This window comes from Leucoraja erinacea, chromosome 11, assembly GCF_028641065.1.
Source record: "Leucoraja erinacea ecotype New England chromosome 11, Leri_hhj_1, whole genome shotgun sequence".
Taxonomy (NCBI): Eukaryota; Metazoa; Chordata; class Chondrichthyes; order Rajiformes; family Rajidae; genus Leucoraja; species Leucoraja erinaceus.
In genome coordinates, this window is record NC_073387.1 from 8,235,921 (window position 1) to 8,260,073 (window position 24,153).

A 24,153-nucleotide genomic window follows, 5' to 3' on the forward strand; every position below is an offset into this window, starting at 1 on the left:
TTCTCGATTTGGAACTACATTACCATCGTCTTGTGTCCAGGGCCTGTAACTGCCTCCCGGACATCATCGCGAACATGCGTTCACCAGAGCCCATGAAGGTGACTCAGCATTATCTTCGCAGGGGTGCCCAACAAATACCACACTCAGAGAAACGAATGTGGAGGATGCATTATAAAGTAGTATAGGATTCCGCATTCTTCCTTCCATCACAATTTTAATTTCAGAAATGTGATTAATTTTATGTTTTATTTTTTCAGCTGAGCTCAAAAAGCTCAGAAGACAAGTAGTCCAGGGATAAACATCCTTCACGGGTCCGTGAACAGGACTAGTTGGTGTGGCCTGCCTGACTGAGGAAATGCAGCACCTGTGCCTCAGTCATCTCAATACAAACATCAATATATTTCTAAACCTTGTTGGTGTACCATTTATGCAGCAAATGCAAAATTTATTTTTGTTTTAAAAGCTCGTGTTCAGTAACATTAATCCCATTCTGCTGGGATACTCAGAAATAAATCACATTGAACAGTTGTGGTATGGTTTGGTCTCTTATACAGTCTCCGTTCTCCAGAGGCAGCAAAGGTTGCTATGGCAATACAGAATCATGAATGAATCAGTGGTCCGTTTTCGACAAAATGAATTCCTAAAGGTTTGGGAATATGAAGCATGAAACACACACAAGGGTCCATCGTGTTTCGTGACTAAAGATGAGGCCCACAAGTTAGACACAAAATGCTGGAGATGCTGGGTCAGGCAGCAGCTCTACAGAAAAGGAGTAGGTGACGTTTCGGATCGAGACCCTTCTTCAGACAGAAAGTCACGGGAAAGGGAAACGAGAGATATAGACGATGATGTAAAGAGATATAGAACAAATGAATGAAAGACACACAAAAAAGTAATCACAGACGGGGATCAGCGAGAGAGGGTGTTGCAGATCTCATCCTGAGAGAAGAGGAGAACTTCTAGAACGAAACATCACCTATTGTTTTTCCTCCAGAGATGCTGCCTGTCCTGCTGAGTTACTCCAGCATTTTGGGTCTATTTTGGTGTAAACCAGCATCTGCAGTTCCCGCCTACACATGGTGACATAAGTTGTTGATTTTATGTTCTTTATATGCACTGATTAAACCATACTGTCTAATTAGGATGTCTCTAATTAGGATGTGTTGGCAAATGGGCAGGACGTTTCTGAAACGTTGATTGGTACGGCATCCAACCAGCAGAAGGCAATTTCTATGCCCTAAATGGGCAGGCAGCAGGTCACCCAGGAACATGGGACATGGGAAATTTATCCACTTGGGAAGTGGGCAATTGGGTATTGGTGGAGGCCATTCAGCCCTTCAACCAATCCTCCATTCCTTTAGACCAGATCCTCTGTGCGGCTCAATCTCATTTTCCTGACTTTGCTTCATCTCTATAATACTAAAACTCGTCCTATTGTTTGTGTTAGTGCCGGCGATGTGCCGACGATGTGTCAAACTGCTTTTCCTATCTTCTTCCAAACGCTAGGCCACAGCCTTCCCATTTTCACGTATCCTACTCACATTTTCCCCATCGAGACATTCCCACCTATATTTCTGAAGTTATTAATCCTTTAAATTTAAAAACACCCCCAATAACTCACCCATTTTGTCTACAGCCAGGGCCGGGTCGAGTATGAGAACCAGGCCAAGTTGCTGGCCCTGGAACTGGTCTGTGACCTGGATAGGTGCTGGTGCAGGGAATGGGACGAGGATGAGTGAGGGAGATTGGGTGGTGAGTGGGGTGGTAGAGGGAGATGGTGGGGGGGGGGTGTGGAGGAGTGAGATGGGGAGGAGGGAGATGCCTCCTCCCTATCTACCCTCACTCCCACCCTCTCTACCCCCTTCCTTCTCCCTACCTTGCCCTCTCCCTCTCTACCCATCCTTCCCCCCACTATACCCCCCTCCCTCTCCCTCTACCTCTCTCTCTCTACCCCCTCCCTCTCTATCCCTCTCTATCCCCCTCTACCCTCTATCACTACTCCCCCCCCTTCTCCCTCTCTACCCCCACCCCCTCCCTCTCGACCACCTCACTTTCCCTCTCTACCCCCCTTCCCCTCCCTCTCTGTCTGCCATCCCAGCCCCCTCACTCTCTAACCCCCCTACGTCTGGAGGAGGAGGAGAAGGAGAAGGAGAAATGAGCCGTGCCTGCGCAGTTGGGAGCAGACCTTCCCCCAACGCAAGATTCCATAATATCTCGATAATTATAAATCTCTGATCTTGTATGTGCATGTGTGCGTGCGTGTGTGTGTGTGTGTGTGTGTGTGTGTGTGTGTGTGTGTGTGTGTGTGTGTGTGTGTGTGTGTGTGTGTGTGTGTGTGTGTGTAATCACATCTGCTCGAAAAATCGACGCCCTAACGTTAACATTTTACATATCCCTGTAGAGTTTTATCCCATGGATTCCGAAATTGCCTCATCTGAAAAATTCATGCATTATTTCTCGAGTTATTAATCAAAATGTTCAAAAATCTGCTTTGGCTAATGACGTGATGACGTCACAATGGCTGCACGCTGTGTTCACACGCTGCGAGTGACATCGCCAGGCCGCGCCACAGGCAAGCACGGTCGCTCGAGCGGCTCCCCTCCTCCTCTCCCCCCCTCCTCCTCTCTCTTCCCCCTTTTCAACCCCCTCTCCTCCATCCCCCTCTCCCCCTCCTTTCTCCCCCTCCTCTCTACCCCCATCTCTCTCCCCCCACTCTCTCTCCTCCCTCCATTCCTCCTGCTTCCCTCCTCCCACTCCCTCCCTCCCCATTCCTCCTGCTTCCCTTCTCCCTTCCCTCCCTCCTCCTCTTCCCTGCTCCCTCCTGCCCTCAACCCTCCCCTCCACCCGCCGCCTCCTCCCTCTCCCTCCCCTCCCCCACCCCACACTCCCCCTCTACCCCCCCTCGCCCCCCTCTTCCCCCTCTTCCCCCTTCTCTCCCCCACTTTTTTTCTCTCTCCCCCTCCCCTCTTTACCCCCCTTTTTACCCACTTCTTTCCCCCCTTCCCCCCTCTTTCCTCCCCCCCCTCTCCCCCTCTTCCCCACCTCTTTCCACGCCCCTCTTCCCCCTCTCTCCCACCCCCCCCCCTCTTTCCCACCCCCCTCTTTCACACCCCCCTCTTCCCCTCCCCTCTTTCCCCACCCCCCCTCGTTTCCCCCTCCCCCTCGCCTCCCCTCGCTAAGACCGATTGCTGACATTTCAAGGGTCATTCCTCATACATTAGAAAATTTAGAAATAGGCTCTTTGGCCCACTGAGTCCGTGCAACCCAACAATCCCCCCCCCCCTACACTATCCTGCACACTAGGGACAATTTACAATTTTACCAAAGTCAATTAACCTACAAACCTGTGCGATTGAGGAATAAAACCCACACAGTCACAGGGAGAACACACAATCTGTATATAGACAAGAGCCGTGGTCAGAATCAAGCCGGGTCTCTTGCACTGTAAAGCAGCAACTCTACCACTGCATCACTGTGCCAACCTTGAGACACATTATTGAGGACAAACCATAGTTATGCAACTCATGCTCAGAATTTTAACTCTTTAAACAAGAATATTATTCAAACCACAATGCTATAAATTGATCAATTCTATAATCCAGAATCATACACAAACACATTTTGGTGTATTGGATTCACTGTTGGCATTTGGTAAGCTGGAATTGGGTACACAGGGAACTGCTGTCTGAAGAAGGGTCTCGACCTGAAATGTCACCCATTCCTTCTCTCCAGAGATGCTGCCTGTCCCGTTGAGTTACTCCAGCTTTTTTGTTTCTAACGGCAGCCAAGGAAAGGAAACATAGAAACATAAAAAATAGGTGCAGGAGTAGGCCATTCGAACCAGCTCTGCCATTCAATATGATCATGGTTGATCAGACCTTAGCAGAACAAAGCTGGTGCACAGAAGCAGCTCAAAGCAGTGAAGGTCCATGCACCATGTGCATGTCAACTGCAAGCATTAGGGGCTCACATTTGAACAAGGTGAAGAAATAGTTGGATTTATATGAAATTTCTAAAAACATATCTGCTGAAGTTACAGTCTCCATTCTCCAGAGGCAGTGAAGGTTGCTATGGCAATACAGAATCAGGAATTAATCAGTGGTCCGTTTCGACAAAATGAATTCCTAAAGGTTTTGGATTATGAAGCATGAAACACGCACGAGAGTCTATCCTGTTTAGTGACTAAAGATGAGGCCCACAAGTTAGACACAAAAAGTAATTCAGCGGGTCAGGCAGCATCTCTGGAGAAAAGGAATAGGTGACGTTTCGTGTCGAGACCCTTCTTCAGACTGAAAGTCACGGGAAAGGGAAACGAGAGATGTAGACAATGATGTAGAGAGGTATAGAACAAATGATGAAAGATATGCAAAAAAGTAATCACAGAGGGGGAACAGCGAGAGAGGAGGAGAACTTTTAGGATGAAACATCTATTTTTTCCTCCAGAAATGCTGCCTGACCCACTGAGTTACTCCAGCATTTGGTGTCTATCTTCAGTGTAAACCAGCATCTGCAGTTCCTCCCCACACATGAGGCCAAAAGTTGTTGACTTTATGTTCTTTGTCGGCACTGATTTCTAAAAACACTCCACACCTGCTGAAGTTACAGTTGTAAAATAAGCAACAAACACGTCCAGTTTCCTTGAAACTCATCAAATGGTACCATGAATCTGTTTTATCCATACAGACGGCTTCCCACTTTAGCGAATCGTCCGAAAGGCAGCATCTCCAATAGCGCAGCACTCCCATGGTAATGAAATGGTGTGTGAGGCTGAACTGTGAGCTCTGAAAGGGCACTTGAATCATCAGAGCTTTTATGGAATCATCTGAAGGTTTATCTTCAATGTACCTGGTAATTCACCTCAAACTTCTTTTCACACAACTCTTCAAACATCGATCCCTTATTCCCTTTGCCTTTAACTTTCTTACCTCTCCGCAAAATAGCTTCTATCTCATTGGGCCACTGGAAAATAACATCCCCCTGTAACCATGGCAACCAGTGTAGGGAAACAGGTTGAACTCGGCCTTGTCTGGCGTTTGAAGTTGACCTTGTACTCTGCTGAATCAAACTTTCTTGGAAGAATGATTCATACAAGATCAGGTCAGCCAGCACACTCAGCAATCACAAGGTTCAAGAATTGCCAGTGGATGAAGGAAGGGAGAGGAGAGCAGAAATGAAACAACATCCAGCAAGAGAGCGAAGATTAATTCTTGAAGGATACAGTATAGAAACAATCTCTTTGGTCAACCGAGTCCACTCTGACCATAGATCGCCCATTCACACCACATCTATGTTATCCCACTTCTGCATCCACTGCCTATATTCTAGGGACAATTTACAGAAGCCAATTAATCTACTAACCCACACATCTTTGGGATAAGGAAGGCAACTGAAGCACCCGAGAAAACTCATGCACCGCAAATCAGTGTCAAACCCAGGTCTCTGCCGCTGTGTGAAGATTCAGCTTCACCATTGTTCTGTATTCACTCAGAGATTAACTTTCAAATTCCGGGACAGAGAAATGAGGAGCAGGAGTTTCCATCTTGTGGTTCTCCATCTTTTAATATGATCACAGCTGAGTCTTCTTCTTCTTTCGTGTTCATCTTCCATGTTTCAAATGTTGACATCGCTGTCATCATCCGTCCTGAAAAGGACGCGAGCTTCCGGCGACAATCAGTGGGTGCCATCACTTGTTGCAATAGATGATGGTGGTAGCAGAATTAGCTCAGGTTACTTCCAGTTTCCATCCTCGCGACATGGATGCTTCTGCTATGGGGACATACATCACAGCTGAGTATCAACTTACATATCATGCTCCCACCTTCTCCCCATCTCCATTGATATTTTGTTTGCAATGAGAAAAATATCTATTGCCTTCTTGGATAGAGTCCTACTGTAGGGAATCAGCACCTTTGGCCCAACATATCCCCTACCATCCTAGATGTCCATCTAAGCTAGTCCCATTTGCTCACCTTTGACCTATGTATATTCCTCTAAATATTTATGATTTATATACTGTCAAAATATATAAATGTTCCATATATGTACCACCTTCTATGTGAGAAAGTTGTCCCTCAGGTTCCTATTAAATCTATTAAAAGCTTAAATCTTAAATCTATTAAACTGTATTCAGTGAATATGTGAATATCTATGTGAATATTGAGTAGGGTGAAATCCCTACTACCAAAAACATCTTTCTCTTTTTTTGCTACCTTTCCTTGAGGAATCATCTGGAGTGTTCTTCATTACTGTGGTAATAGAGTCCTAAACCATTAACGCAATGCTACCTGCCCTTTAATAACTCCCTCCACCGTGCCTGCAGATGCTACACTCGAGAGCACTGAGATGTCAGTTCTACTTTTCCTTCGATCATGTCCCTGTGATGGACACAGTATCATAATCCCTTGTGTTCATTGGCACTTTAAGTTCATCCACCTATGCAGCCAGGCTCCTGGAAAGGCAGATGAAGTGAACCTCTTGCATTAATGTAAATTGAGCATACCTGTCCTGTTACTGATCCTGTTACTTCAAGTCTCAGTGGCCAGTGGGCAGCAGTGATTCATGTCCTCCTACATGTTAGCTAACAGGCTTTAATAGAGCATCCTCCCCCATCCACATTCTGAGATTCTCTATTGAGTGAACAGTCTCTTTAATAATAGGGCTACAAAATCAGACCAGGAATTGGGTATCTTTTTGATTATTTACATTTAAAGATACAGTGCAGAACCAGGCCCTTTGGCCCACCAAGTCCACGCCGACCAGCGATTCCCACTCACTAACACAATACCACACACTGGGGACAATTTATTATTTTTACTTAAGACAATTAATCTACAAACCTGTACATCTTTGGAGTGCGGGAGGAAACCGGAGCACCCGGAGAAATCCCACGCAGGTCACGGGGAGAACGTGCCAACTCCACACAGACAGCACCCACGGTCTGGAATGTTCCTGGGTCTCTGCGCTGTGAGGCAGCAACTCTACCCCTGCACCACCGTGCTGCCCTTCTACAGAGTGGCCTGACTTTCCATGGCTCTAACCACCAGGCACACGCCAGGAGTGTGATGGAAGACTTGCCAAAGCACAGCTCTAAAAACAAACAAAATTATTCAGCACAAAACATCTGCATGGATATATTAGATGTTGCAGATGCTAAAACCATAAGTAAAAAATAAAGTGCTGGACAACTCAATACTCAGGCAGCATCGATGGAAGGAAAAGGAATGATGACGTTTTGGGTCGGGAGCATTCTTTATAGTTATTAGATCTGTTTGTGTAACATCCCATCCACCACACTAAATGTTCATTGCTTCCACCATCAGTGCACTGCAAGTGACTGGAGACTAGATCTGGCTTGTGCTCAGGCAGTTACATCTACACGCATGCAAAATATGGCAAAGCTTCTTGAACTACTTTCCAATCCTCACCACTGGCTGGGTAGAGGCGGGTGGGCAGATGAAACACCATCACCTCCTGGTTCATAAGAGCATAAGGTCATGTGATAGGAGTAGAATTAGGCCATTCGGCCCAACAAGTTTACTCCGCCATACAATCATGGCTGATTTATCTCGCCATCCTAACCCCATTCCCATAACCTCTAACACCCGTATTAATCAAGAATCTATCTATCTCTGACTTTAATATATCCACTGACTTTGCCTCCACAGCCTTCTTTGGCAAATACTTCCACAGATTCACCACCCTCTGACTAAAGAATAATTAATGTTCCCACTCAAACCGCATATCGCCCTGACTTGGACATGCTTTTCTTTCATTGTTGGTTGGTTCTTGAGCTCATTTTGCTGCAGCATTGTTCAGGTATCTTCACACATGGTCTGCAGCTGTTCAAGAACGTGGTTTACCACCACTGTTGTAAGAGATGGACATGACGTGCCTCTGCTTCCTTGACACTGGCTCAGGGTCGAGGGTGAGCTGCTTCAACCTCTATTCTCAGGTGTAGATGCTGCCTGGTTGTGAATACATTGAACATGAGGAGGACATTGCACATCAGTTAGCACATGGGCTTCACAGACAGAGAGACTGAAGACTGTGAATGCAGCATGGTAGCACAATGGTAGAGTTGCTGCCTTACAGCGTCAGAGACTTGGGCTTGATCCTGCCTAAGTTGCTGCCTGTACAGCGTTTGTACGTTCTCCCCGTGACCATGTGGGTTTTCTTCAGTGCTCGGATTTCTTCCAACACTCCAAAGACGTACAGATTTGTAGGTTAATTAGCTTTGGTAAAATTATGAATTATCCCCAGTGTGTATAGGATAATGCCCGTGTACAGGGATCACTGGTCAGAGTGGACAAAGTCGGATAAAGGGCCTGTTTCCACGATATATCTTTAAACTAAACTAAACGAGGCTGGGCTAGACTCTGCTGCACACACTTTGCACACAATTAGAATAGAGAATAGAATAGAATAGAATAGAATAACCTTTAATAATCCTTTACAGGAAATTACAGTGCCACAACAGCTTCAAGACAGACATAACACCACACATTTCAACAGATATCTTCAATACATAATAAGTTAAAATGTTTGTGCATTATAAAACCTTATAGCAGCTGGTATACAAGACTTCCTATGTCTCTCCGTTTTGCACATTGGTGCAATCAGTCTCTGACTGAAGATGCTGCACTTGATCACCTTCAGGGCGTGGAGTGGGTGAGTGGGGTTGGTCATTATTGAGCCTAGTTTTTTCAGAGTTCTGGCCTCTGCCACCTGCTTGACCGTTAGTCGCTCTGCCCCAACCACTGAGCCGGCCTTCCTGGGTATATATGACTGTGAACGATTGCAGGGAAGCATGCACGAACGCACGCACACACACACACATACTTTTGACAGAAACTCTTTGACTTCACGGATCTTTGATTCACACTGGCGTCCCGAGCAGCATAATGTGGTTCTGCAGTAGGTACTAAAGCAAGACCTGTCTAACCACTGCTGGGCATTAACTTTACTGAATAAGCCTTGAAGGGAATGTGTTAGATTTACTCTCCTCAAAATAGGAGGTAGAAACGCATCTCTCTGTAAACAAAAAGTGTATTGTTACAGAAGCTGTGTGTTAGAATTCCTCTTGGAGTTTCAGTCCAATTAACTCCAATCAGATCGAATTTTGGGATGACAGAGCTATTGATCTTTGTTAAATCTTCCCTTATTGATCAGAATCTGCTTCAGTCTCATCTAACAAGCTGCCACTTAGAATTACATTCAACCTCTGATCTGGTGCAAAGTGTCCAGTCAGCTCCAATTCACCACAATGGCCTCAGTGTGATTACTGTCTCAATCTGTCTCCACTGATTGTGGGCAGTGTATAGGGATCTGATCGATCTTACTTTACTCCACAATGTTATTTTCAGACAATGCTGTGAGTACTAGTGCTTCCACATGCTGTATAGTTAATTTCAATGTTCACCTCATTGTTTGTTTTCCAAGATATAAATAATAGATAAATCGTACCCCCACCCCCCATGCAGCTCAAATGGATAAAACATTCCCATTTTCTTTGATTCCCGTAGTATCAAAAATTCATTAATCTGAGCCTCGAAAACAATCAAACCACAAGGATCTCTCAGTTAGAGTTTTCCAAAGATTCACAATCCTCCAAGCTGGGAATATGGAATATAGAAGGGTCTCGACCCGAAACGTCGCCAATTCCTTCTCTCCATGGATGCTGCCTCACCCGCTGTGTTTCTCCAGCATTTTTTGTCCACCTTCGATGTTTCCAGCATCTGCAGTTCTGTCTTAAATAAATAGAACAATACACTACAGGAAGAGTCCTTTCAGCCCATAGTGTTTCTGCGAAATATAATGCCAAGTTATCCTGCCTGAATATGATCCATATCCCTCCATTCCCTGCATATTAATGTGCCTATCTAAAAGCCTGTTAAACACCATTCTCATATCTGCTACCGCCGCCACCTCTGGCAGCACATCCCAGGTATCTGCCACTCTCTGTGTACAAACCTTTCCCCGCACATCTCATTTAAACTTTGCCCCTCTCACCGTATATATAAGCCCACCAGTATTTCACATTTCTACTCTGGGTAAAATCCCTGAAGCTCATCATTTTACATACTTCTACCAAGTCTCCAAACTCTAGAGAAAACATTCCAGGTTTGTCTGAATTAAAATATTTCTCCTCATCCCATTCCCAAATGGGCAGTCTTTTATACTGAGACTTCAACAGAAAAATCAAACTCTCAATATTTATATTGTAAAACCTACCTCTGTGTGTTTCAAGGGGATTATGTCTTGTTCTAAATTCTACTGAGTAAATGGTAATCTTTAGTAATCTTCTTCTGAAGCCAAACCTCCTCAACAAGGAAGAAGACTAGTGAACCAAGTGGGCTGTCCCTAAGAAAGTTTATCCTTCTTTTGGTATTAAGTGTAGATACTGCATGCAAAGTTGCTTATTTTGATCATAGAAACATAGAAACATCGAAAATTGGTGTAGGAGGAGGCCATTTTCCCTTCGAGCCTGCACCGCATTCATTGTGATCATGGCTGATCATCCACAATCAGTAACCCGTGCCTGCCTTCTCCCCATACCCTAACCCCTAGAGCTCTATCTAACTCTCTTTTAAATTAATCCAGTGAATTGGCCTCTACAGCCTTCTGTGGCAGAAAATTCCACAAATTCACAACTCTCTGGGTGAAAATGTTTTTTTCTCATCTCAGTTTTAAATGGCCTCCCCTTTATTCTTAGACTTGGACCCTGGTTCTAGACTCGCCCAACATTGGGAACATTTTCCCTGCATCTAGCTTGTCCAGTCCTTTTATAATTTTATACGTTTCTATATCCTCTCTCATCCTTCTAAATTCCAGTGAATTTCCAATCTTTCCTCATATGGCAGTCCAGCCATCCCGGGGATTAACCTTGTGACCCTATGCTGCACTGCCTCAATAGCAAGGATGTCCTTCCTGAAATTTAAAAGACTATCATTTCTAACTGGAGAAGGTCATGCATGTGAAACCCATCAATTTTCTCACACACAGCAAGATGGGGGATGACTGCAGAATGTCACTGGGTCTCCACCCGATGAAGTTTGCCAATGGCCTCAGGACAGACCAAGCAAGTCCAAATACCTTATCGTCAGGTGCTGTATGCTGCACAATGCAGCAATGCATGGCTTGCAGCCGTGTTGCGAGAGGGGCAGTGAGGACAGCAAGAGACAAAGGAACCCGAAGTAGAGTCTGGAGAGCAGATGGAACAAGAGGAGTAGGAGGAAGAGGATGGCCGCAGGGAGAAGTGTCTATTCAGCGCCCACATCCTCATCTCCCAGGTGGGTGGGGAGGGATGTGTTGTTGACACAGACCATAGTGCAAAGGCACCCCCTGAAGAGCCTGCAGTCCCCAATGCAAGCTGAACAATGCTCTCCAAGCTCTTTACCATTACAACAGATTTATTGTGTTCAGTTCTGGGCACCGTGTTATAGGAAACTTGTTGTCAAGCTGGAAGGGGTACAGAGAAGATTTATGAGGATGTTGCCAGGACTGGAGGGTCTGAGCTACAGGCAGAGGTCGAGGTGGCTGGGACTCTATTCCTTGGAGCGCAGGAGGATGAGGGGTGATCTTATAGATGTGTATAAGATCATGAGAGGAATAGCTTGGGTAGATGCACAGAATCTCTTGCCCAGAGTAGGTGAATCAAGGGCTAGAGAACGTATGTTTAAGGTGAAGGTGAAAAGATTAAATAGAAATCTGAGGGGTCACTTTTTCACACAAAGAGTGGGGGATGTATGGAACAAGCTGCCAGAGGAGGTAATTCAGGCAGAGATTATCCCAACATTTAAGAAGCAGTTGGACAGGTACATTGTTAGGACATTGGAGGGATATGGGCCAAATGCATGCAGGTGGGACTAGTGTAGCTGGGACATGTTGGCCGATGTGGGCAAGTCGGACCGAAGGGCCTGTTTCCACACTGTATCACTCTGTGACTATGCCAAATGGAATACCCCAATAATTAGATGGGGGATCTGAGATGCTGCTCATATATCCCTTACTTCCTGATCTACAGGTCCACATACACTGCATGCAACACATGATTGAATGTATCCCCTGCACCAATTATTTAAAAACCTCGCTATTCCATCTTCAAGTTTCCTTAAGAGTGGTGGATTCCCCCTGTGCTGTTAGAAGGAGTGACGTACAGAGCACTTTGGCGTATCTGTGACAAAATGATATTTCTTTCTGCATTGCTCCATTGCAAGGAGATTCTGGATATGCCAGTTGTAGCGAATTCTCACCATGATGGAAATCAGAGAAAAACTGCTGTAGTGGTAATTAAATATAAAAAACTAAGAATACGAGAAATACTCAGCAGGTCAGGCGCACCTGCAGATTTTATTTGGTTTTTACTAACTTCATTAATGGGTGGCACGGTGGCGCAACGGTAGAGTTGCTGTCTTACAGCGCCAGAGACCGGGTTTGATCCTGGCTACGGGTGCAGTCTGTACGGAGTTTGTACATTCCCCGCATGATCGTGTGGGTTTTCGAGATCTTCGATTTCCTCCCACACTCCAAAAATGTACATGTTTGTAGGTTAATTGACTTGGTATAAATGTTAAAAAGATTGTCCCTAGTATGTGTAGGATATGGTTAATGTGCAGGGATTGCTGGTCGTCACGGACTCGGTGGGCAGAAGGCCCTGTTTCTGCACTATATCTCTAAACAAGTTGCAGGACAGAATGCCCAAGGAGATCCTTCTTCCCTGTGGCTATCAAACTGTCCAACTGCTCCTCCTTCTGTCATGATTAACCCCCCCCCCCCCAAGGGGTAAATAAAGTTTGATCGTATCGTAACTAAACATGTTTAAATTATTTTGCTTCCAGGAATGCCTAACGTGAAGAAGCTCTCCTCTTGGATTAAAGGGTAATCAATTATTTGCATTTCTTATTGTTCTCAGGGAAATTTCAGAAACAGCCATAGCAAGTCTGGAGACTACACCATTATCGGTTGTATACAGGCCACCACTCAATTTTATGTTGATGATCATTAGGCAAAGGTGAATTTGCTCTTTAAATTTGGCTCTTCAAACAGAATAATGTTTTGTCTTTTTTTGGTGTGTGTCTCCATGGCATACTAAGAGCCAGTAAATGAGGGATATGTTATTACTTCAAACATCAGGCAAGCAGCTAACTACAGCAGCTGCAGTTGGGTTTTATTTTTGCCAAACACAGCATATCCCAAAATATTTCAGTGTTCTTTGAAAGGCACAGAGGTCAGAAAATGCTTTGCAAAATTTTCACTGGAATTTTATATGTTCTGTGTCTTCAGTTACCCTCAAAGCAGGAATAAGTAATCACAGATCAAGTACTCGGGAAATGCAAATTCTCAAAAACATTTCCATTCAAAAGCCACACACTAAGGGGCAGCATGGTGGCACAGCGGTAGAGTTGCTGCCTACAGCACTTGCAGAGCAGGATACCCGAGTTCGATCCCAACTACGGGTGCTGTCTGTACGGAGTTTGTACATTCTCCCTGTGACCGCGTCGGTTTTCTCCGAGATCTTCGGTTTGTTCACACACTCCAAAGACGTACAGGTTTGTAGGTTAATTGGGTTGGTATAAGTTGTAAATTGTCCTTAGTGTGTGTAGGATGGTGTTAGTGTGTGGAAACAGGATCTAGTCTGTTTGGACTGGATGGGTCGAAGGGCCTGTTTCCACTCTGTATCTCTAAACTAAACTAATGGTAAAAGGAGAACTTTTTCCAATTTTAACTCCTGGTTAGGGATTAATTGAGCTCAAAATTAGAATCACTTAAATGCTGTTTTATTTTTTCCTTCTGCCCAATGTTATGGAGCAACAAGGAATTGAAATGTATCCTTGGTGATAGGTGAATATCACACAGTGTAGCAGGAATGCCCATGGAATTCAGCTTCGAAACATTGGCTCCATTGAATTCAATGGTTTTAAGAAATGGGTTAAGAACTGAATTTAAGAATGGGTGATCACAAATAAACTGCTACCGCAGAATCTCTTCTCCAAGGAGTTTGACACAACCACCATCATCACATATCTCCCTTCCCCACCCACCAATATCTCCCTCACCTCCCCACTTAAATACACACTCACAGAACCGACCAAATACAAATCTGGGTATATTTGACATGGCTGTTGGGTGTCACAATGTATTGATTCTTTACTTCCAATAAAGTTATTTCATGTATTTTCCAACAGATGGCAGTGAGAAGCCATCAAAAGCTCAAATATTAAATTAACATTATGGTCTGAGAAGGGTACCGATCCAAAATGTCACTTGTCCATTCCCTCCACAGACCGGGTCAGACCTGCTGAGTTCCTCCAACACTTTGAGTTTGAGTTTAAGGGTGGCAGGGTGGGGCAGCGGTAGAGTTGCTGCCTTGCTGTGCTTACAGCACCGGAAACCCAGGTTCAATCCTGACTACGGGTGCTTGTCTGTACGGAGTTTGTATGTTGTTCCCGTGACCTGCGTGGGTTTCCTCCCACACTCCAAAGACGTCCAGGTATGTAGGTAAATTGGTTTGGTAAATGTAAAACTTGTCCTTAGTGTGTGTTTGAGAGCGTTAATGTGCAGGAATCGCTGGTCGGCGCAGACCCGGTGGGCCGAAGGGCCTGTTTCCGGGGTGTATCTCCAAAACAAAAACTAAAAGCTCTTGGCTTTCAACTGAGAAATAGCAAAGATTAAACCTGGGATCTTCTGGTTCCTGCACCCACAACCCAATGGTCCTTCCATGAAAAATACCACAGCAAGCTCCTTTCTATACACTAGAAGCACTGCTCATAACCTACTGGGCCCTGCAGGCCAGATTACAGTCAGAATATTTCAAGAACCTGTTTGGGTTGGTCCTAGGCCTGGTCAAGCTGGTCATCCGTGAGTTACGGTGCCAGGGGGAAGAGGGCTTTGTCCGAGCCAGATGCTTGCCCCTTTGTCGGGGTTACGTCGCGCCCGGGTGGTGTTAGAGAGGGACATAGTTGTATAGTTATTTAGTATATTTGTGAGGATTGTAACTTCGTGGTTTGTTAAATTTAGTGTTATTAGGTGATTTTGTACAATAGTGTTACCATAGTAACACCATAGTACAAAATGTGTTTTGTACAGATTTTGTATAATGTGTTACCACGGTTTTGTTTTCTATCGTGATCGTAATAAAATAAATTATTTTATATTCAATTGGGCAAAGTTTCAGAATGCAATTCTTCTCAAAAAACTTTTGAAATGTTTATTAATCTAGTTAAGAGCTTTGATTTAGAATGGCTTTACTACAGAGTTAAAAATAATTAAGAATAATCGCAATAGAAAAGATAATTTTATTTAGTATTGGGTGTTCAGCGTGGAAACAAGCCTTTCGGCCCAAGTCCACGCTGACTACTGATCACCCGTTCACATTACCTTAATGATATCCCACTTTCTCATTCACTCCCTACACATCAGTGTCAATTTAATTTACAGAAGTAAATTAATTTACAAACCCAAGTATCTTTGGAACGTGGGTGGAAACTGGAGCACTTGAATGACACCCACGTGCTCATAGGGAGAACTTGTAAACTCCACACAGACAGCATCTGAAGTCAGGTTAGATCTGGGTCTCTGGCTTTGCAGGCGGCAGCTCTACCAACTGTGCATTATGCCACCTTAAAGTATTGATCTGATATCTGGTGGGACTATGATATTTTTTCACTCATGTTTTACAACTCTGGGCAGACAGGGCTCCAAATTCATGCTTCTGCTTACTATCATAATTTCAGTGTCTGCTAACTGAGCTGCTGACATATAAAGAGTCTGGATTCACTTAAGAGAACTTGGAATGCTCAAGGCTAGATTGCACCATGTATCTGTTTCTCTCTTCACAGGCCTGACCGCCAGATTATATCTGTAACCGGAGTTACTTCAGATTTCTATCATTTACCATTTGTCGGAAGATAAAATGTCCACCTTAGAACATCCTTTTGCCAATTTTAATTTATGCTGCCATTACCATTTAAATAATGGTGTCATTTTAACATGGGGCTTGACTGGGCAGATTATTTTTCCCTCCTTCTTTTCAACCCGTCCCTCTCAGGGAGAATGTACAAACTCCCTACAGACAGCACCCGTAGTCAGGATCGAACCCGGGTCACTGGTGCTGTAAGGCAGCAACTCTACCGCTGCGCCCCCATATTGGATGAAAAGCTAGGGACGAGTAGCGTCGGCATTAAAAGGAGCAAATTACACCCAAGACTGAAATCATTGGTGAACTAGGACATTGTTGTTTTGTTATTGGTCATGGTTTTCCCCAATTAGTTTTCCCACATTATCTTTTGTAGACAAGCAACATTTACCTAGACTGTACTCTCTGTATTACAGACTCTGTAATCTGCATCCCCATTGAGTTCAAATGTAAAAAGGCACCAGGTGGTGCCTCTTGCATGCGGGATTGTTCTGTGCATTCTGCATTGACCAGGGGGTTGTGCTTATATACGAGAATAGTCTTGCTGAGCTGTCTGCAAAAAATGTATTTCATGTACCTGGTACAATAAATCATCACAAATATATCATTGCTACAAAATGCTCCGATTTGACTATTCTATAGTGACTATATCTTATACTGATCCACTTATGGCCCTGTCCCACAGTACGAGTTCATTCCAAGAGCTCTCCCGAGTTTAAAAAAAAATTAAACTCGTGGTAAGCATGGAGAATGAACGTAGCGGGTACGTCGGAGCTTGGGGACATCTCTTAGCGGCTCGTAACGCTAACGGCAGGTACTCGGGAATACTTGCTAATGGCAGGTAAGCTCAGGAAGACTCGTGAAGATTTTTCAACATGTTGAAAAATGTCCACGAGAGCCACGAGTACTGATGAGCGACCATTACCGTAAATCTCCGAGTTCGAATCAGGGCAAACTCGGGAGAGCTCTCTGGAATGAACTTGTACCATAGGACAGGGCCATTAGCCCCCTTACTCCTTTGATTTCCCACCCAGTGAGCTCGGGGTGCAAACGACATCTGTGAACATGCAGACCTGACATCCGTGAATACGCATTAAAACACACAAAAATAGGCAAAGTCCCATGAAGGATGCAGTTCTTACATGAGCAACTGAGGCACGGTGGCGCAGCGGTAGAGTTGCTGCCCTACAGCGCCAGAGACCTGGGTTCGATCCTGACTAAGGGTGCTGCTGTACGGAGTTTGTACATTCTCCCCATGACCTGCGCAAGTTTTGTCCAGGATTTCTAGTTTCCTCTCACCCTCCAAAAACTTACAGGTTTGTTGGCTAATTGGCATGGTATAAATTGCTGGTTGGCGCAGACTCAGTGGGCTGAGGGCCTGGTTCTGTGCTGTATCTCTAGAACAAAACTGGGGGTACTAGTGTCGAAGGGTAAAAGGTCAACATGGACATAATGGGCTGAAGGGTCTATTTCTGTGTTGGACAACTTCGACTTTATGGCAGAACAATAATAACATAGAATGCTGGAAAAACCCTGCAGGTCAGGCAACATCTGAGAAGAAGGATTATTAATAATTCAGACCCAGGACCCTTCTCCTCCCGCAGGTACTACTTGGCCTGCTGAGTGTTTCCAACATTTTCTTTTTGTATTTTGGATTTCCAACAATTACATTTTTTCAGCTTTCAAACAACTACATTGAGGATATTCCAATTTGGTCACAGCGATGAAACATTTGAGCACAAGGTAACACCTTGGTACATGTGACAATAATAACCTAATACTAATTCCAACATCATGGCTTTCATATACACCTAGGAATGTACGTACGCCACAAATTCACAACTCACAACCTTAATAAATAGTCCAACTCTTCTCTGCTGAACTCATGAGGATTAGTATTTTACTCAATTGCCATGGCTCAGGTACTCTCTCACCTAGGAGTCAGAATGAAGAGGCTTTAAGTACCAGTTCAAGAGGGAACTTGAGCTTCACTTGACGTCCCTGCCGGAGTTGAGGAAGTGCTGCATTGTTGGCTCTGTTTCCGAGGGCCAATGTCCTTTCATGTGGGTGTCATCACTGTCATTTAGTGGGTAATCTCCCTTGGTATCTGTGCAACACTTAGCCATCAATGATGAGCCAAATGGCCTAATTCTGCTCCTATCACTTATCAACGTATCAACTTCACTAATGCAGTTGAATCAGTTAGTATAGCGAGCAATTTGTGGGATAAAATGGTCACTTTATTTCCTAAATTATTCAGGAGACTGCACTTCATAATCAAACAATGAATTAGCCATTATGCACTTTTAGACATCCTGGAATAAGTTAAATTAAAGCAATTCTTTTTGCAGCCATCTAAAGCAATTTACATTATAAATTCACCATCTGCGAATGTTATAACTGGTCCACCTCGCCCTTTTTGAACTCATGAGGATTAGCTGAGAAAGTATTTTACTTTTCAACCTACCTTATTTTAAAGATAGATTTGTTTGGCTTAGATTTCCGTCAAAGCTCTGGAGACAGAGGCAGACTTTCTTCAACACTCCTGTGCTTAAAACTCCCAGGACATCTACAGCTCAGGTGCTTGCCATTAGCAAATGCAGATAATTTAAAATGTTAGCAGTTAACTATAGATAGAAAACATTGTTTGTTGCCTGGTTATATCATTCAGCTCCTCCTGTAACAGTCATCATCACTATCTGGGGTATCTCTATAAGCAGGTAAATAAGCCATGAATGTTGACAATGATAATATTTTATTCCAAAATAGTCTTTTTTCCTGTATTTTCTTGCATTACATGAGACCTCCAGATGTTAAAATACCTCTTTTATTTGTGCCTTACTTTCCACAATGAATGATTAACATGCAGACATTTGTGGATTATAACCTTCCAAGGAGAATAACTTGGCAACATTTGTCTTTGCTATGCAAATATGAAGAACAATCATAAACAGTATGAACCATCTATGGTGAGCATAACCTGAAAAGGGAAATTCTCTTTTTTTCTCTGCCTCTGTTTGTGTGGTTTTGTTTCAGCTGCCAGCTGCAGAGTAACATGTTCCTGACTGGTGGCTTTGTAGCTTTAGTGTATAGTGCAGGATGCAAGGGCTTGCAAGTCTATGAACAACCTCTGCACTGCACTGATTTTGTTCATCAGCTCCATCTCCAGACCCCCTCTGCTTCACCCTTGAGTGGAGCTCTCGTGAATCAACATGGACCGGGGTTGAATGCTGGGTGAGGGCAGGACTGGATGTGTGCACAGATTCCTCAGCTGGCTCAGAGCAGCATGAGACCAAAGAACGGGATCTGGCACAGGAAGTTCTTCCAGTGGCCGTGAAGTTACTCGGGGCAGCGTCCACGGAACTATATCGTGGTGAGTCAGCACACTGAGGGATCAGTGCCTGTGCTGCTCTGGAAACTTGGAATTTGCCTGAGCAAGAACCAGCCCCATGAGCTCAGCACTGACAGAGGGTGTGGTCAGAAAAAAAAAAAGTTTTTCTAATTTGCTCGATTCCACTGTGCCTGTTGTGCTCCCAAAACTGGACAATTAACATGTAAACCAACTCCATGAACTTTAACAGTGGAGAGTAAAAGGCTGACAAAACTATCATTAGAATTCAAAATGTGTAGAATTCAGGGTTTTAATTCTCTTCAGCTGCTGGTGCTTCTATTGCAACCAGATCTGGTTGTGAGTAACAAATGTTATTCTTATTTCTAATGTTTAAGAAGGAACTGCAGATGCTGGAAAATCGAAGGTAAACAAAAGTGCTGGAGAAACTCAACGGGTGAGGCAGCATCTATGTAGCGAAGGAAATTGGCAACGTTTCGGGTCACTCCAGCATTTTTGTCTACCTTCTTATTCTTATTTCTAAGGTAGACAAAAATGCTGGGGAAACTCAGCGGGTGAGACAGCATCTATGGAGTGAAGGAAATAGGCAACGTTTGGGCCGAAACCCTTCTTCAGTCAGATGGATTCTTTGCTTCTGGGAGTATTTTTGAAGAGAGGCAGATTAAAGGAATGGGTATTGAGTCATTGGAGGAATGGATATTGAGACCAGGGAGGTGGCCAGAAGAATTAGTTGATCATCGGGGCAGGCATCCTATCTGGATATGCCCATTTCTTCTCTCCAGAGATGCTGCCTGTTGATGTGTTGAATGCTGAATTACTCCAGCAGATTGTGTCTATCTTTGGTGTAGACCAGCATCTGCAGTTCCTTCCTACAGTTGGCCGATGGGCTTTGGGTGGCTAAAGGTTGAGAAGGAATTGACAAATTGGTGGGATTTCAGGCTGGTGGAGGAGATTAGAGAATGCAAAAGGAAGGGGACAAGGGAATTACTATCACTTCATTGAAGGGCAAAGGAGGTTCGGGGTGGTTATGCAATGATGCTAAAAAAAATGTTGCAAGGTTAAAGACCATTCCACAAAACAGGTGAATCAGGGATTTGAGGATAAAGATGAGAGCCTGTCAGTGGGATCAGTTATGAGTTACAAGTTTAGTTTAATCTTACATGGTACAGTGAGAAGCTTCTGTTGCATGCTAACGGAATCAATACATGTTTTCAATCGAACCATCTATAGTGTACAGATACAAGATAAGGGGAATAATGTTGGGGGATAAAGGGTCCTCAGATTCAAAGATTCAGATGCAACTTTAATTGTCATTGTCAGTGTACAGTACAGGGACAACGAAATGCTGCCCTACATAGGACAGGATGGCATCAGCTGAAATAAGTAAAATGTGCTGTTTATAAGGACATTGGAAAATCAGTCCATTGTTAACAAAGGGCGTGAAAGGGGTTTCTTAACAACCAGGTTGGGGGGAGGGTGGGTGTGGGGGAGAGAGAAGGTAGAGTGGAGCGATGTGGATTGGCAGTCTCAAGATGAAACAAAATACTGAAGCTCATTGTTAACGGAAATCTACTTCCTCGCTGGTTCTGCTCCAGTGCTGGATTCCATCTCTGTCAGCAGTCTTTTCATTTTTGAGAAACAAGTGAAGGAATGAGATTAGTGGGATTGCTCCGAGTTCTGGTAGAGGAGTTGAATGCTGAGTTACTCCAGCAGATGGGCCAAATGGCCTCTTTCTATGCATCGGGAAATGTGAAAGTCTGCAATCTGTGGACTAAACATTGGACGCAAGTAGTTCATGAATGAAGGATGGGAGAATTGCCTGGCCATGGCTATATTTTACCACATAGTGGTGTTACTAGAGATCTAAATGAAAACTTCTTCTTCAATCACAGGATAGCAAAATGACCTAATCTTTGACAGGAACCTGCAACATTCACTGCTCCTCAGTGGAAAGCAGCAATGGAGTGACGTTATAGTGCACAAGGGTTGAGTTTCCGCACCACCATTGGACCCCAGCAGCTGAAGGACACTATTGCACAAGCTCAGCAAGGATGGCAGAATTGAGCAATCAAAAGGAGCTGAGTTAATGGGCAACACAACTGCAACGTTTAGTAAACAGGCTGCACCCAGGAAGCAGCTGACGGACTGTTGGAAATACATTGGCCTTTGAAATGGAAAATATTGCACGAAATGTTTGTTACCATAACAAAGAAGACTAGCTCAAAGCCACTTCCATTGACCTTTGGAGACGGATTTTTGGGTACTTTTCATTCCCTTATGTATTTTCTTTCTCTCATTTACTTAAGGTAGCTCAAAAATAAAAGATACCTAGTTGGCACTATAATTATTTTTCACCAAAGTGCTATTTTTGAACAGTAGGGAAAAGATGGGAGAGGTTTGTTTCTCATCATCAGCAAAAGTATGTACATGAATTCTAGCTGCTTCATGGACTGTACTTTGCATATTCAGCTGTATTTGATTTCAATAAAATGCTATTGCAATTGGGGGTAACATACAAATGTGAATTGGGCGTACACAAAAATGCTGGAGAAACTCAGCGGGTGCAGCAGCATCTATGGAGCGAAGGAAATAGACAACGTTTCAGGCCGAAACCCTTCTTCAGCCCAAAACGTTGCCTATTTCCTTCGCTCCATAGATGCTGCTGCACTCGCTGAGTTTCTCCAGCATTTTTGTGCACCTTCGATTTTCCAGCATCTGCAGTTCCTTCTTAAACAATGTGGATTGAGAATTAGTTAACAGAAAGACAAGCAAGAGTTGGAATGAATGGGTCTTTCTTGGATTAGCAGGCTGTGATTAGCGAAGGTTCCACAAGGATTTGTGTTTTGTCTCAATAACATCATTGATTCAGCCGAGGGACCAAATGTTCTTTCACCTCCTTCATGGAACTTGATCAAAAGCATTTGTGAAATATAAATGCACTACATCTATTGGTTTTACCCCTACATCCTGCTCAAATTTATATTCATATTTACTCCATTTATACCTCACACTGCCTCCGCATGGCCAGCAGCATAATCAAGGAGGAGACGCTCTCTGGCCACTCCCTCGTTTCCCCTCACCCATCAACCAAAGGGTATAGAAGTGTGAAAACGCACGCCACCAAATTCATGGGGCAATTTCTTCACCAGCTGTTATCAGGCAACTGAATCATCCCTACGACAATCAGAGAGCAGTGCTGAACTACTATCTACCTCTTTGATGACCCTCGGACTATCCTTGATCAGTCTTTGCTGGCTTTATTTTGCATTAAATGCTATTCCCTTATCATGTATCTATACACTGTAAATGGATCGATCGTAATCATGTATTGTCTTTCTGCTGACTGGATCGCACGCAACAAAGGCTTTACACTGTACCTGAGTACACGTGACAATAAACTAAACTAAACTGAAGAATTGATAATACATAAGAAGGTACACAAAATTGCTGGAGAAACTCAGCGGGTGCAGCAGCATCTATGGAGCGAAGGAAATAGGCGACGTTTCGGGCCGAAACCCTTCTTCAGACTGGTATTGATAATACATGATTTATTATTAATCACATAACAATCACACATGATTTTTCTTTCATTGATTCATTGTCAACTCTGCCCATTATTTTCTTCTTGATTTCATATCCTTTAATGCAGATTCCATTGTTTTCCCAACTGTCAATGTCAGGTGTGGTCTGTTTCTAAGTCTGGTCTGTGGATTAACTCTGAGTATCAACAACTCAAAACCACCAAGCTTATCTCTGCAAAAGCAAGTGTATTTCATCCTTATAATTCTTCTCTTATAATGGTTCCAACATGCCAGCACGAAACTCACTTGAGTTAGGTTGGCTGATTACATTAATTGACTGAGAATTAAAGTGGAGTGCATAATTCTTGTTCTGGCCTCCAAGCAGTTCTGTAATAACATGACAGCTGTGTTCCAAAGAAAACTCTCATTACAGAATATTGTGTTATCATGAAAATAGTGTAAATGGAGAAAAGATGGGGTTAAGGGTTAGAGATTTTCAGATTAGTTTAGTTCAGTTTACTTTGGAGATACAGTGCGGAAACATAGAAACATAGAAACATAGAAACATAGAAATTAGGTGCAGGAGTAGGCCATTCGGCCCTTCGAGCCTGCACCGCCATTCAATATGATCATGGCTGATCATCCAACTCAGTATCCCGTACCTGCCTTCTCTCCATACCCTCTGATCCCCTTGGCCACAAGGGCCACATCTAACTCCCTCTTGAATATAGCCAATGAACTGGCCTCAACTACCCTCTGTGGCAGAGAGTTCCAGAGATTCACCACTCTCTGTGTGAAAAAAGTTTTCCTCATCTCGGTTCTAAAGGATTTCCCCCTTATCCTTAAGCTGTGACCCCTTGTCCTGGACTTCCCCAACATCGGGAACAATCTTCCTGCATCTAGCCTGTCCAACCCCTTAAGAATTTTGTAGGTTTCTATAAGATCCCCTCTCAATCTCCTAAATTCTAGAGAGTATAAACCAAGTCTATCCAGTCTTTCTTCATAAGACAGTCCTGACATCCCAGGAATCAGTCTGGTGAACCTTCTCTGCACTCCCTCTATGGCAATAATGTCCTTCCTCAGATTTGGATTAGGTTGAAACAAGTGAAACAAGCACTTCGGCCTACTGAGTCCGCACCGACCAACGATCCTCACCCATTAACACTACGCTACACGCATTAGGGACAATTTTACATCCACACCAGGCCAATTAACCTACAAACCTGTACGTCTTTGGAGTGTGGGAGGACACCGACGGTCTTGGAGAAAACCCACGCTGGTCACAGGGAGAACGTACAAACTCCGTACAGACAACCATCCATTGTCAGGATCGAACCCGGGTCTCTGGCACTGTAAGGCAGTAGCTCTAC

The 24,153-nt window shown here is 44.0% G+C and overlaps 1 protein-coding gene and 1 long non-coding RNA gene across 5 annotated transcripts in view; one reads left to right on the top strand and one right to left on the bottom strand.

The window, feature by feature from the left end:
* LOC129701436 (dedicator of cytokinesis protein 2-like) overlaps positions 1 to 528 on the top strand; it is a 671,641-nt gene extending 671,113 nt beyond the window's left edge. The window contains exon 52 of the mRNA XM_055642616.1: positions 258 to 528. Within this exon, the coding sequence (XP_055498591.1) occupies positions 258 to 287 (30 nt within the window). The 3' untranslated portion in view covers positions 288 to 528. The remainder of the gene's footprint in view (positions 1 to 257) is intronic.
* LOC129701438 (uncharacterized) overlaps positions 1 to 18,624 on the bottom strand; it is a 68,648-nt gene extending 50,024 nt beyond the window's left edge. Inside the window, exons 1-2 of one of the 4 annotated variants that reach the window (XR_008724198.1) lie at positions 18,381 to 18,624; positions 5,359 to 5,763 (exon numbers count right to left, since the gene is read on the bottom strand). This is a non-coding gene — a long non-coding RNA (uncharacterized LOC129701438). Of the gene's footprint in view, positions 1 to 5,358; positions 5,764 to 9,685; positions 9,747 to 18,380 lie in introns of all 4 variants that reach the window. The other 3 variants (XR_008724197.1, XR_008724195.1, XR_008724196.1) reach the window with 3 other exon arrangements.
* Positions 18,625 to 24,153: the final 5,529 nt, after the last annotated feature.